General features: G+C 57.4%; 6 protein-coding genes across 6 annotated transcripts; 3 read left to right on the forward strand and 3 right to left on the reverse strand.

The window, feature by feature from the left end:
• Positions 1 to 1,676: 1,676 nt before the first annotated feature.
• On the forward strand, positions 1,677 to 2,559 carry MKK02DRAFT_16402 (uncharacterized protein; the record flags this gene model as incomplete). Its single annotated transcript, XM_053085626.1, has 3 exons — positions 1,677 to 1,742; positions 1,775 to 1,913; positions 1,949 to 2,559. Coding segments are annotated over 3 exons (816 nt in total), but the record flags the coding sequence as incomplete, so codon positions are not given.
• A 28-nt stretch (positions 2,560 to 2,587) lies between these two features.
• MKK02DRAFT_27920 (Sas10 C-terminal domain-containing protein) lies at positions 2,588 to 4,550 on the reverse strand (the record flags this gene model as incomplete). Its single annotated transcript, XM_053087437.1, has 3 exons — positions 2,588 to 3,687; positions 3,718 to 4,401; positions 4,433 to 4,550. 3 exons carry the CDS (start codon positions 4,548 to 4,550, stop codon positions 2,588 to 2,590), a joined length of 1,902 nt encoding a protein of 633 aa, XP_052944540.1.
• A 253-nt stretch (positions 4,551 to 4,803) lies between these two features.
• On the forward strand, positions 4,804 to 6,966 carry MKK02DRAFT_3559 (Sodium/hydrogen exchanger family-domain-containing protein; the record flags this gene model as incomplete). The annotated part of the gene is made up of 8 exons (XM_053089212.1): positions 4,804 to 5,091; positions 5,123 to 5,469; positions 5,500 to 5,645; positions 5,677 to 5,746; positions 5,778 to 6,040; positions 6,072 to 6,224; positions 6,256 to 6,692; positions 6,724 to 6,966. Coding segments are annotated over 8 exons (1,947 nt in total), but the record flags the coding sequence as incomplete, so codon positions are not given.
• Positions 6,967 to 7,580: 614 nt separating this feature from the next.
• On the forward strand, positions 7,581 to 9,018 carry MKK02DRAFT_34299 (major facilitator superfamily domain-containing protein; the record flags this gene model as incomplete). The annotated part of the gene is made up of 10 exons (XM_053088898.1): positions 7,581 to 7,673; positions 7,707 to 7,814; positions 7,898 to 7,960; positions 7,991 to 8,190; positions 8,222 to 8,339; positions 8,412 to 8,439; positions 8,469 to 8,647; positions 8,680 to 8,787; positions 8,818 to 8,888; positions 8,919 to 9,018. The coding sequence occupies 10 exons, from the start codon at positions 7,581 to 7,583 to the stop codon at positions 9,016 to 9,018; spliced, it is 1,068 nt and encodes a 355-aa protein (XP_052944542.1).
• An 882-nt stretch (positions 9,019 to 9,900) lies between these two features.
• On the reverse strand, positions 9,901 to 10,856 carry MKK02DRAFT_16137 (60s ribosomal protein l17; the record flags this gene model as incomplete). Its single annotated transcript, XM_053085583.1, has 5 exons — positions 9,901 to 10,036; positions 10,080 to 10,245; positions 10,290 to 10,418; positions 10,579 to 10,650; positions 10,808 to 10,856. The coding sequence occupies 5 exons, from the start codon at positions 10,854 to 10,856 to the stop codon at positions 9,901 to 9,903; spliced, it is 552 nt and encodes a 183-aa protein (XP_052944543.1).
• A 301-nt stretch (positions 10,857 to 11,157) lies between these two features.
• MKK02DRAFT_16495 (pyridoxal phosphate-dependent transferase) lies at positions 11,158 to 12,788 on the reverse strand (the record flags this gene model as incomplete). The annotated part of the gene is made up of 5 exons (XM_053085644.1): positions 11,158 to 11,280; positions 11,325 to 12,095; positions 12,129 to 12,251; positions 12,283 to 12,549; positions 12,582 to 12,788. 5 exons carry the CDS (start codon positions 12,786 to 12,788, stop codon positions 11,158 to 11,160), a joined length of 1,491 nt encoding a protein of 496 aa, XP_052944544.1.
• Between the last annotated feature and the right edge of the window lie 37 nt (positions 12,789 to 12,825).

The following is a 12,825-nucleotide window of genomic DNA, read 5'->3' on the forward strand; positions in this document are numbered from 1 at the left end:
GAAAAGTCATGGCAGCAGCAGTACTCAAAGTGGTGCGCTGATCGGCGGGGCCAGCATGGCTACAGCGGCGGGTAAGCTACACAGCTGTTGCGGAGAATACCATCGCTGACGCGCCAGGGATGAAGTCAACTACCACCGTCTACACCACTTTATACGCGACGGAGTACTACGCCTAGACTATCGCGCGCAAAAGCGGAAGCTTGACGACTCGGACGAAGCTCAGGAGGCGCTCGATCTCGACCGGGAAGTTCTGCGGAGCTCTCTCTCTGACGACGAGAAGTATGTCCTGGTGCGCTTGGTATCATGCAATGACACGAGCCCGCCAGACTACCGCATGGAATCACCTGTCATTACTACGATCAAGCAGAGACTAGAGCTGGGTAAGTTGATTTCTGGCGCAATGCTGACTGTAGATCAAGCGATACTTCTCCTCGCCTCTTGCCCTGTGTCATCGACAACTCTGGCAGAATGCGTCTCCTCCCTTATCGATGTGTGGGCGGCGCAATGTCAGATACCACCTGTCAAGGGAGAGAAGAATCCCTGGCTCGATAGGCGGACGTCACCTCGCAGCTTGACCATCGCCGTGCTCACTTTGAGCCTGGAAAAGGTGGAGCGGGCGCGGCGCAAGAGGGCACCTCGGTCAGAGCAGAGTGCACCTACAGGCGAGCAAGGTGAGTCATTGGGCGACTCGGCTCATGCCGCAGGCGAACGCTGTCGACAGCTGGAAGAAGAGCTCTCACTGGCGAAGGAGCGATGTTCAGACCTCGAGGCTGAACTCGCAGCCAGCAGAGACGCGCTGCAGCGCTACAAGCAGAGCGTCAACGTCCTCACGCAAAAGTCGGCGGTACAGAGCGATGGACAGCTCGCCTCAACTGCTCCAGCTACCGGGTCCTCATCGAGCGCGGCCGCACCAAGCATTCCCATACCCTCAGCTCGACCTATGATCTTATCCTCCTCATCGGCATCCTCTCCGGACGTTCCGCCAGCCAAGAAACCGCGCGCCTCCGGTCCACGCCCGACCATCATGGACCACGTTTCATTCCCGCCAGACCTCACAATCAAAACTGTACCCGACCTCTGGACGCAATATACCATCGGACTGAACGGTTCCGCACCCACACGGGCATTCTACGAGATCTTCAATCCGTATGCCAAGTTCAGTACGCACAGGACGTCCCAGGTCACGGTACATCGGCGACGAGCGGACATACTGGATCTTGTACAGGAATTGGCGGTGGACTACAAGGGATCGGGCAAAGAAGCTGCTGTGGTGCTGGAGGCTTGGCGATTGAAGCAGGGCTTCACCTTGACCGCGCTTGGCGATAAATTGGAGAGGATGTCGGTTGACTCTTTGCGAGCGGCTTTACGATCGTGAGTTTTGTTAGGGATTGTGCTAATTGCAGATGATACTTCGCTCACGACTGGTCGTTCTTGATTTGTAGAGTCCATAGTCTTGTACATAGCTGCATGGTCTATACTCTATTCAGAGGGGTGACTGAAGTGGGGAAAGTGGGGACTCTATGAATTACTACCGTGGGAAACACAGCTATCGCCACCCAACAGCTAATATGACTGATCTGCAAGATCACTCTTTCTCCCTCCTCCAGCTAGACATCTACACCATGACAGAGTACGCCCGCCGTCTTCCCGCTGAAAAACATTGCTGATTATACAGATACTGGGTTTCCAAAAAGCAATATTGGTGCAAATACTGCTCCATATTCATCCGCGATGATGCACCCGTAGGTCCTCCCGTTGACCCAGCTGACATCAGTCCCGGCGCATGCACGAGACCGGTCTCAAGCACTCTGGCAACAAAGAGCGCTTCATCCGGGACCTTTATCGCAACGGTAACAAGGCCAAGATTGAAAAGGCCGAGGAGGCGGTACAAATCGCCAGAATAGAAGCTGTGAGTCCACCCCCAATTCGTGCTGACCCCAGGCCGCAGCCGGGACTGGCGCCTCTGCATCACGCCTCTCCACTCTCGACGCCCTCCGCGCCCAAGCTACACACCGCCCCCGCGAACCCTCTCGTCCCGCCGACAAACTCGCCAACTACTCGTCCGCCAAAGACCTTGGATTCGACGATGAGGAGAAGACTTCCTACGAGATTGAGCAGGAGCTCAAAGGGAGAGCTGGGGAAGTAGGCGGATGGGAGACGGTCGAGTATGAGCCAACGGGGCAGTATACCGAACCCGCCGAGGCCAGCTCGAGCAAGCGGAAGCTGGGCGAGTACAATCCGGACGATGACAATCACGAGGGGTTCAGAATACAAAAGAAGAAGGATCCGTATGCGGAGGATGATTGGGATCCGCGCTCGGCGATCAAGGGCAAGGCCAAGGCGGTCAAGGAGGAGATAAAAGCAGAGGTCAAGGAAGCAACGTCGGAGCGGGGCGTCTGGGCGGCGGCGGACCCGTCAGGAGGGGAGTTCATCGGGACGTGGGATGAAGAGGAGCAGCAACAAGTGGAGGTCAAACCTGAGCCGGTCAAGGAGGAGCCCAAAGACACATCGGGCCTGTTCAAGAAGCGCAGACCACCACCTAGTTCACGTAAGAAGTAGCTATGCACATCAATCGCCTCGACCTGACCTAAAACTGCCTCGACTTGACCACCGTACTGATACCGGTCTTTTCTCCCGCATACTTTCCCCCCAAACTCGCCTGACCACCCTTGTACACCGCCCGCTGACTCCCAACCTTCTGCTTGGCCTTCTCATACGCCAACCGCTTCTTGACACGCGGGTTCCTCCCCGCCTTGCTCCGCCTCGGCGTCAACCCCTTGTTCTTCTCAATCGCCCGTGTCAACGACCGCGGCCCCTCGCCCGACGCCTTGTCAATCTCCCTCAAACCCTGCAACCGCTCCGCCTCTCCCGCTTCGTGCCTCGCCGCCCGCTCCTCCTTGGCCTCGGTCTTCTTCCGCTTGACCAGATCATAGTACCCATCCTCATCCCTGACTTCCCGCGCCCGCTTCTTTTCGCCATCCGTCATATCCCGCAGACTCAGCGGCTCCGACTCGACCTCATGCGACTGCTTGCGCAGCGCCGCATCCCTGCCCGCCTGGCGATCCCGGTAGGGAATATCCTCGTCGCCGCCGGACCGCTTTTCTCTCGCCGCCGCGCGACGATTGGCGGTGGACGCAATCTTGGACGTATGAAATGCGAGCGACCGCTTCCGCCGATCCTTGTCTTCGGCGTCCGCGTCGAGTAGCGAGGTAGGATCGCCGAGGTCGTACTCGTCATCGGCCGCCGGAGCCGCCTTGGAGCTGAAGAACGCAGGTTCCTCCAGGGTCGACATCACTGGCTCCGCCTTCTTCGCCTTCTTCGCCTTCTTCTTCTTTGGCTTTGGTTCCGGCTCGGCATCCGCCATAAGATCATCCAACTCCCCATCCTCCAATCCGCCATCCCGCCAATCCTCATCCTCTTCGCCACCCATCAATTCCTCCATAAGCTCCTTCTTTTTGAGCAATGCCTGCAGCTCCTCCTCCTCTTCATCCGTCGCCCATCCATTCTCGCTGAGCGGGTCCTCCTCGTCATCCGACGCCGCGTCAAAGTCCAACTCTTCCAGATCAGCGAGACCCTTCTTGAGCTCGAGAAGGCGTTGTAGGATGGGGAGGTCGGGCCTCTGAGCCGGTGGTAGCGCCGAGAGATGAAGATAGAAGGCCAGAGTCGACGCATAGGAAAGAAGAGTTTCTGAATCAGCTCGTCCAAACATCCACTCACGATAATGCAACCATCCCAGCCCCTTGTGCAACTGGCCCTCCAAATCCGCCTCCATCGCCTTGATCCCCTTCTGCGTCCTCTCCAGCTTTTGAACCGCCAGTGGCCACTCCCTCGCCAGCGCCAGCCTGACCGGCTCGTGCACTGCCATGTAGGTTAAAAGCACCGCCGGGTCGGTACTCTCCGGCACGGCAACCACTTCCTCCACCTCCTGGCGCTCCTCCTGCACCTCTTCATCCTCCAACCCATAATCCTCCGCCTTTAGCGCCTCCCTCGCCTTGCGCTGCAGCCTTCGCACCTCCCTCTCTTCTAGCTCGCGTTCCTCCTCCCGCTTCTCGTCGTAATCTCCCTCCTTTTCCTTCTCCCTCCGTGTGGACGGGACCGAGTAGTATTGCCGTCCCCATCCCTCCTCCTCTTCCGATGAAGATCCCGATCCTGATTCGCTCTCGCTAGCGTCCGAGTCGACGATGGGTTTACCGAACCGACCCTTGCCACTGACGTCGGCCTTGGTTTTGGCTTTCCGCTGCTTCGGCAAGACCTCTTCCTCTTCTTCCTCCTCTTCCTCTTCCACCTGATCCTTGCGTTTCCTCCCTGGAATCGCCATCACCTCCTCGCCGACATCCGCAATATCCTCATCCAAAACCTCGTCCCTTGGATTGAACATGATTTGATCTCGCTTGAACATGACTGGGATCAGCTTTGCCTCGAGTCCACTCACAATCATCCACGCCCCCCTCTTCGAGCGTATCCTCATAGCTCTCCATCCGCTTCCCCTTGCTACTCCCCTCTGCCATCCCATAAGAGGGTGTCTTTTGTCCTTTGGTCTTTCTACCCATGATGATGTATGGATGGACGAGTAGCAGCTGTGAACATTTTCATTACCTCATCTCATTCCGTGCGTGTTTGCTTGGCGGTGTCCCGATTCAGATTTCACCTCAACCTCTTACTTAGCTTATCTTGCCACTCACTCTTTGTATACAGACAGGCAGCTTCAGCGCTATCACACATGAGCCTCAGCGCCATCTTCCACAGTCAAACACCCTCCACCATCCAGTAATCACCATGGCGGTCGACGAAGGCGCACATACCGGGTTTTACCCATTCGAGGTGACCCCGGCCCATCTCGCATACACCCTCCTCGGCGGCTTCACCGTCGTCTTTGGCATGTTCTCTGCCTTCTTCAAGGAAAAAATGTACCTCGGAGAAGCCCCCATCGCCACCTTATTTGGCATCATCCTCGGCCCGCACGTCGCAAACCTTATCGACCCCTACTCGTGGGGCGGAGGTGATCACGCCGTGACGGATGAGATCACCCTCGAGATCACTCGGGTGGTGATTGCCATCTCTGTCTTTGCAGTCGGTGTGGAATTGCCCAAGGTGAGCATGCTTCCAAACCCGCTGATATCAGAAATACATGCTGCGGCACTGGCGAACCATGATCGTCCTTCTCCTCCCCTGCATGCTGTGGGGATGGTTCATCTCCGCCCTCCTCATGTGGGCACTCATACCCGGGCTCAAATTCCTCTCTTGCCTCCTCATCGCAGCTGCAGTCACTCCCACCGACCCCATTCTCGCCCAGTCCGTCATCGGGGGGACGTACGCCGAAAATCACGTACCCGCGCATATCCGACACATGCTTTCCGCAGAGTCTGGGTCCAACGATGGTGCCGCATTCCCGTTCCTCTACATTGCGCTCTACCTCACCCTCGACGCAAGTCCAGGACACGCCGTTGGCGAATGGTTCTACGCCACAATGTAGGTCGCAGTATAACGGAGCTGATTCAGTGCGTACGAGATCGTCCTTGGTACCGTCCTTGGCTCTCTGATCGGATGGGTAGCTCGCAAGGTCATGCAATTTTCCGAAGAGCGCAAATACATTGACCGACAATCATTCGTCGCGCAATACGTCAGCTTGGCTCTGCTGTCAATGGGTAAGTCCTCTCGCGAGCGAGCTAACCCCAGGCGGTACCGTCCTCCTCGGTAGTGACGATTTGCTCTCCGCCTTTGCCTGTGGATGCGCATTCGCATGGAAGTGAGTCCTTTATCGTTCAAGCTAACAGCAGTGGTTACTTTAATCGCCAAACCGAAGACGCCGTATTTTCCAACGTTGTCGATCTACTCTTCAACTCCGCCGCCTTCATCTACGTCGGCGCCTTGCTGCCGTTCCCTGATTTCAACAATCACGAACTCGGCCTCGACTGGTGGCGGCTGTTTGTCCTTGCCATCTGTATCCTCCTCGCGCGCCGACTTCCCAGTATTCTCGCATTATACAAGTTGATGCCCGACATCAAAAGCTTCCGCGAGGCCTGCTTCACCGGATGGTTCGGTAAGTCGCCCTTTAGCTCCGCTGACATCAGGCCCAATGGGAGTCGGCGCAGTCTTCATCTCCACCCTCGCCCGTCACAGTCTTCCCTACGGCGATCCCGACGCCGACACAGCCCAGGTCGACCGAATCCGAGAAATCATCAGCCCCATCACCCTCTTCCTCGTCTTATCTTCGGTCCTGTCTCGTAAGTCTCGTATCAACCCCGCTGACATCAGACGGCCTGTCTATCCCATTCTTCTCGCTCGGACGCCGTGTCCACTCCATCACCTACACCTGGTCCCGTCAACCCTCCATGCGCGACAATCAACCCGCCTGGACATCCCAAGTCCGCCACGTTCAACCCGGCCAGTCCATCATTGTCAACCGGGACGAAGACCCAGAAGAGGGCGACGCGGGGGTACGGCAGACGGAAAAGCTGGGCCATTCCAGCACTGGCGAGTCGTCGAGCGATAGGACGCGCCGAGATGATATAGAGATGAGGGAAAAGTCCCAGCGGTCATCCCGCGACAGCGGAGAGGACGAGCAGGAGGGGTCAGAAGGAGCGATCGGCGAGCGGGCCGGCGAAGATGACAACGAGCCGGGCACCCCACCTGTCGCCGAGTACCGCGAGGGGGACGACCTAATCATCGAGCGAAAACGCAAGGGTGAAGAGGTGAGCAAACACTCGACATTGCTAACTTTAGGTCGAGGTGGAAATGGTCAAGCACCACTTTAGCAAGGAGCGGGAAGCTCAATCCCATAAATTCACGCACCATCAGTCCCTCGAGGAGCACGAAGTGGGCAACCTCCGCCATCACCTCTCCAAATCCGACCGCCTATCGTCAGACTTTGACGGCCGTCAAGCCATGAGCCAACCCCCATCCCCACCCGCCGACGAATCCTCCCGAGGCGTCGCATTCGGCTCCACCCCCGCTCCCGCCCGAGGCGCCTTTTCGGGTCTCCGGAACCGCCTCTTCGGGCGGGACCATAACGAGCCCGCCAAAGTGGAAGAAGGCGAATCTTCCACTCCACCAAACTCCTCCCGCTCCCAGCTGGACCTCACGCGGACGGAGACCAACAGCCGGACCATCCGCTTTGCGGAGCACGCCACGAACGACTCGGACACGGCGCCGGGACCCCAAGGGACGAGCAATTATGGGAATAATCAGCCGGGGTTCAAAAAGTCGCCGGGACTGGCCATGTTTAGGACGACGAGTATCAAGGAGGATAACGAGTAGTGTAGCTGTAGTGTAAGTGATGGATATACGGTCGGAACGCTACAACCGACGAGAGCATGACGTGTTCACCGCAATCTATGTTTTGCACACATGATCGCCCTCGCAAAACAAAGAGGTGTCGGTGCGATCTGTGTACGCCAGCACCAAAGGTCCCTACATGCCTTTGATCGCGTGTGTAGGTCAGCACTGACAGAGCTTCCTAACACAAGACTGACGAGCGGCATGCCTTCGAGGTACCCAGACTGTTAGTCCATACATACTAAAGCCTCTCACTCCGACTCTCACTCATAGCTTGGGACATTTCCTCATTGACTATCAACCAAATGTCCCAATCCACTCCTCAACCCGCTCACGAGCTATCCAACACGCGCCTGATCGTCTTGGGCGTCGGAATGCTGATCACATACGCACTAGGTGTAGGTTCCACCTCTGTGTCTCGCTGACCTCAGTCCGCGGGCATCCTGGAGACCTCCTTCGCGCTCCCAATGATACAGCGCGAGCTGGGTCTCGCCACTGGCGACGCCCAGTGGATCGCATCTTCCACTGTCCTCATCTGGGTAAGCGCTATGCCGTCCCGCACTGACCGCAGGGTTGCTTCCAGCTCATCGCGGGCTGACTATGCGACATCTTTGGACGCAAGCGGGGCCTCCTGCTCGGTCTTGCCGGTCATCTCGTTTGCAATCTCGCGGCGGTCTTCATGCCAGTAAGCCTTGACCGACCAAGCTGACCGCAGAATCTCGCCTCCCTCAACGTCTTTCGCGCACTGACGGGAGTCTGCCTCTCCTTCATGTACCCTGCGGCTGCAGGGATAGTCGGCGTACTCTATCCTGCTGGTCGGCCGAGAACCCTAGCCTTCGTGGGAATCACCTGTGGCGGTGCCGCGGGGGCAGCAGGTGGTCAGCTCCTGGCGGGTGCATTCCTCGAATATCTACAGTACGTCAATCTGCCATCAGAGCTGACGCAGATGGACGTGGCGCGCCTGCTATCTATCTCTCGCAGTCATGTCCCTCTTCCCCCTCGCGATAAACTACTTTCTCGTCCCCGCCGATCAGCCGCTGGAGACGCTGAAGACCCTCCGCCTGGTCGACTGACTCGGTGCCGGCCTCCTCGGTTCCAGTCTGTTCCTGGTTCTCTTGACGTTGACGATCGCTCAGACGTCCCCTCAGGGCTGGAAGGTAGCTTGTAGGTTACAGTCATTCAGTGCTGATCAGACCTCCCTGCGTTACTGGTTATTGCAGCTACACTCTTCGTCGGCTTTGTCTTTCGCCAACGCCAATTGTCCCTCACCCACAGTCCACCACCCCTCATCCCCGCCACGCTCCTCACGCGCAAGAACCGAGACATCATCGCCATCTTCCTCGCCGCGTTCGCAACTTGGGCATCTACCGACGTGAGTGGCGGCGCGATCTCCACTGATACCAGTCCATCTTTGTCGGTATCAGCTATCTCTACTTTGATATCCTCAAGCTGCGCCCATTCGAGGCTGGACTCAAGCTCAGCGTGACCTTCTTCAGCGGGACCGTCGCAGCTGTGAGTTGGAGCCGGGCCGACTGACCGTAGGTATTAGTAGCCTTGACAATCAGTCATGTCCCGCCTCGCCTCTTGATCTTCGTCTGCTGTGCCGTGTCATCGTGAGTCTCTCTCTGGCGGCCGCTGATCAGTGTATCTTCGATCCTATTCGCAATCCGCGATGTCGGGTGGGCATACTGGAAGACCGATCTTTGGGCGTTCCTAGTAATCGCCTACGGTACTGATGCGTGAGTCCACATCAGGAGAGAGCTGACCCCAGCATCATCGCCGCCGGATCCACCATCATCTCCCAGACCGCAGCACCGTAAGTTTTCCTACTGCTATAGCTGATGACAGACAAGACCAAAGCGTCGCATCAGTTAAGCCAACCCTCGAGACGAGCTGACCAAGCCATCTTTCAAACGTCCTGCCGTCTCGGCTTTGTCGTCGGGCTCGCTCTCGCCACTGTGGTCAGAGACGCGGTACAAAAGTCCGCAGAACGCGCCTTTGGCATGGATACCCTCAGCGCGGCGCAGCAGGATGAGGCTATTCTCAAAAGACTACGAGCCTTCTTTTGGGTTTGCGCGGGGTACATGGTGTTAGGTAAGTGTGCAGTCGTGGGCATATGCTGATGTCAGCGTGCTTGATTGTCCTGTTTGGCATGTCAGGTTGGCGCAAGCTGGACCATAAGGAGGAGGAAAAGGAAGAGGCGACGGGTACGGATAATAAGGTCGAGCAGGAAGATCTGAAGGGCTGAGCTCTCGTCCCATCTCGCACATATGAGCGTTAGAAGTAGCAGGAGAGGTCATCGGTGTGGACAATGGCTTTGAGCGCAACGATGTAAGGATTGAGCTCGCGTCAGGTCGCACCGCCTGCGCAATTAGTCGTCAGGGTGAGGCAAGGGACTGGCTTGCGGGTTTGAGCGGAGGAGTCTGAGGTTTGAGCTCGCCTCGCATCTCACACCGGTAGCAGAAGTAGACATCAGTACTTGTCAAACAGAGCGCGACGCCAGGGCCAGCTCTCCGTTGACGACCGCAACAAGCCTCACTCCCCAAAACAGTCCGAAGCGCATAGCAACCCATCACATCCGTCGTGATTGATCAACCATACATACAGCCGCCCCTAAAAACCCCTCTATGCCTCGATAGCCTGGATCTTCTTGCCCTTCTTGCTAGAGCTGGCGACGTCAAGGTCCTTTGAGCGGGCGACCTCGGAGGAAGGGACGGAGAGGATGATTTCGATGTGGCAAGGGTGGCCCTGGTAGGGGTTGCTGATACGTCAGCTTACCCCAACACACCGAAAGCTAGACTTACATTCTACCGTGAGCACGGAAAGTCCTCCGCCTGGTCTTGGGGGCCTGGTTGACGACAATGTTTTTGATGATGAGCTCATCGACGGCGAGGTCCTTGGCGTCGGCGTTGGACTCGGCGTTCTTCAGGAGACGGGTGATGAAGTGCACCGACTTGACGGGCCAACGACCTGGATATCAGTTATAGCTCAATTCCAGCAGCGGTTCCCCTCACCCTTGGTCGTCTTGAACTCGGTAGCCTGGGCAGTCCGGCCGACAGCTCCGGCGAAACGGCGGAAGGGAATGCACTGCTTGTGCTCCGTGACGTTGCCGAGGTAGGTGTACGCCTTCTTCAATGACAGACCTAAAATCAGCATTTCGCCCTGTTTAGTCCGAACCTCCTCCGCCAACAGCCCGCAAACGCCTTCCCTGTTCACACCTGGCTGATTCCCTATCCGCCTCCTGCCCTCCCCGTGCGAATTACGCCTTCCATGTTTTTGACCGAGCTGCCAAACACAACTCACCGCTGATGGCAGCAGCCACTTCCCGCATGTTCTTGAAGTGGGTTCGGACATACTCTCCCCGAGCCTTCGCGACTGCAATTCGTCAGCGCCTCGTCCATACTACCTTATCCCTTCCTCGCCCTCCGCATCCCATCCAGACCACACCATCCCGTCTACGCCTGATCCATCCCATCTCCCTCGATCCTTCCATCTTCCCCATCCTCCCGAGCTGATTTCGATATCAACGTACACTTCTCCGGGTTGGTAGCGACGACGTGTGCTGAGGCGTATCGGACCATTTTGACCACTACAGAATAGGATGTATAGGGAGGAGAGATTGCTTCAGTCAGTCGAGTCGAGGCTCAGCGAAAACGCAGCGACGGAACCAAATCATCGCTCAGCTTGACAACGAGACGCACGGATTACAACGCTTTTTCGCGGAGTTTGGCGACGATAGCGGGAAATTCCCATGTGGCACTTTGACATTCCTCAGTTTCAAGCCTTGGGCTTCGGGCTATACTGGGCTATATGGGCCTGGTGGGTATAGTCCATACATGATACTTACAACCGGCACCCATCGTACTCAGCCTATAAGTGGCATTACATACGCTCCATCGCCTGCTCCAGATCCGCAATCAAATCATCCACATCCTCAATTCCTACTGACAGACGAATGAGACTCGGCGTGATGCCCAGCTTCTCCCTCGTCGCTGCCGGCAAAGACTGCTCATCAGCTACTGACAACTTTTACCCTCTGGTGGACTTACCGCATGCGTCATTCCGTAAGGAGCCTCCACCAAGCTCTCTACCCCGCCGAGACTCTCTGCAAGCGAGATCAATCGCAAGCTGGTCAACCACTTGCCCGTCGTCTCCTCGTCCGCCCCCTTTAGCCTGAACGCAATCATCCCGCCAAAGGGTACGCCTAGCGTACGGGTATGCGCCAACATCCCTTCTTTGCCTCCCTTGCTAGCCTGATATGGGAAGCTCCACCCGAGATATTGGAGCTCCTTTCGCGCATTTGCCGAAAGCAGGCTCTCGATCTGATGGAACGCTACCGAGGTCGCCAGGCCGGGGTACCGCACATCCTCGACGCCTGGGTGTCGACTTAGCCAGTCGGCGACCCGGAGCGCGTTGAGTCCGTGTCGGAGAGCTCGCACGCCCAGCGTCTTGATACTGCGGATCATGAGGTGGCAGTCTCGAGGAGAAGGAACACCGCCGAAGGAGTTTTGGAGGAAGCGTAACCCCTGCAGGACGTATGGGCGTGAGCGGACCAAGTCGGGCGACAGCGTCAGGGAGCCAAGGATGATGTCCGAGTGGCCCGACGAGTACTTTGAAAGCGAAGTAAGGATGACATCTGCCAGGGGAAGCGCATCGGGCGTGACGGGGACCAGAGGCGTGGTGTAGAATGGGGAGAGGAAGGTTGTATCGACCACGATGAGGGGGCGGGTGTCGGCGGGCAAGGAGTGGACGATCTTGGCGATGAGCGGGAGTGGAGGAACGAGGAGTAGGGGGTTGGTCGGGATTTCGAGCCAGAGTAGCTGACGGTAAGCTTAGCTCAACAGTGTGCTCACCCTAGTGTCCGGCCTGATCGCCGCTCGGATCCCTTCCTCCCCTGCCGCCTCAAAGTCTAGGTAGGTCACCTCCACGCCGGTCGCCTGTATAGCTCGCGAGAGGAAACGAGCTGTACCGCCATACTGCCGTCAGCGTTATCTCTTCAGAACTTACACAATCATTCACGGCAAGCACATGACCCCCTCCACCTTTGACCCCGTCCGTACCGCCGCCCCCACCTTCGCTCCGCTGCAGACTAGCCCAGTAGGACATAGCTGCTGTAGCCGCTGATCCCGATGCGAACACCAGCGCCTCGCCGCCTGAGGCATCATCGTGTCCATCGACCGAAGTCCGCGAGTCGGGACATGTCTCTAGCGATGTCAAGAGAGATTCCAGGGAGTTGCGAGTAGGATTGGATCCTCTAGAGTAGTCATGACCGCCCTGGGCGTCAGCGCTACCTGTACTCCACTTACGATAGGCTTGCCGACTCCAGACTGCTTGTAGGTCGTCGCGGTGTGGAGAGCAGGAATGATTGCGCCGGTGACAGGATCGGGCGCCGAGCCGACATGGATCGCTCGTGTGGCAAAGCTATCTCGATGGTCTTGGACGCCGTCTCCAGCGTGGCCGTTTGGGCTGGGTCCTTCCGCGACTAGCAACTGATCGTTTGCGTTGTTTGTCATGGTGGGTTAGCTGGGGTAGGGCGCGGGTCGTACAGGG

This window comes from Dioszegia hungarica (genome assembly GCF_025882075.1).
Source record: "Dioszegia hungarica strain PDD-24b-2 chromosome Unknown MKK02contig_11, whole genome shotgun sequence".
Taxonomy (NCBI): Eukaryota; Fungi; Basidiomycota; class Tremellomycetes; order Tremellales; family Bulleribasidiaceae; genus Dioszegia; species Dioszegia hungarica.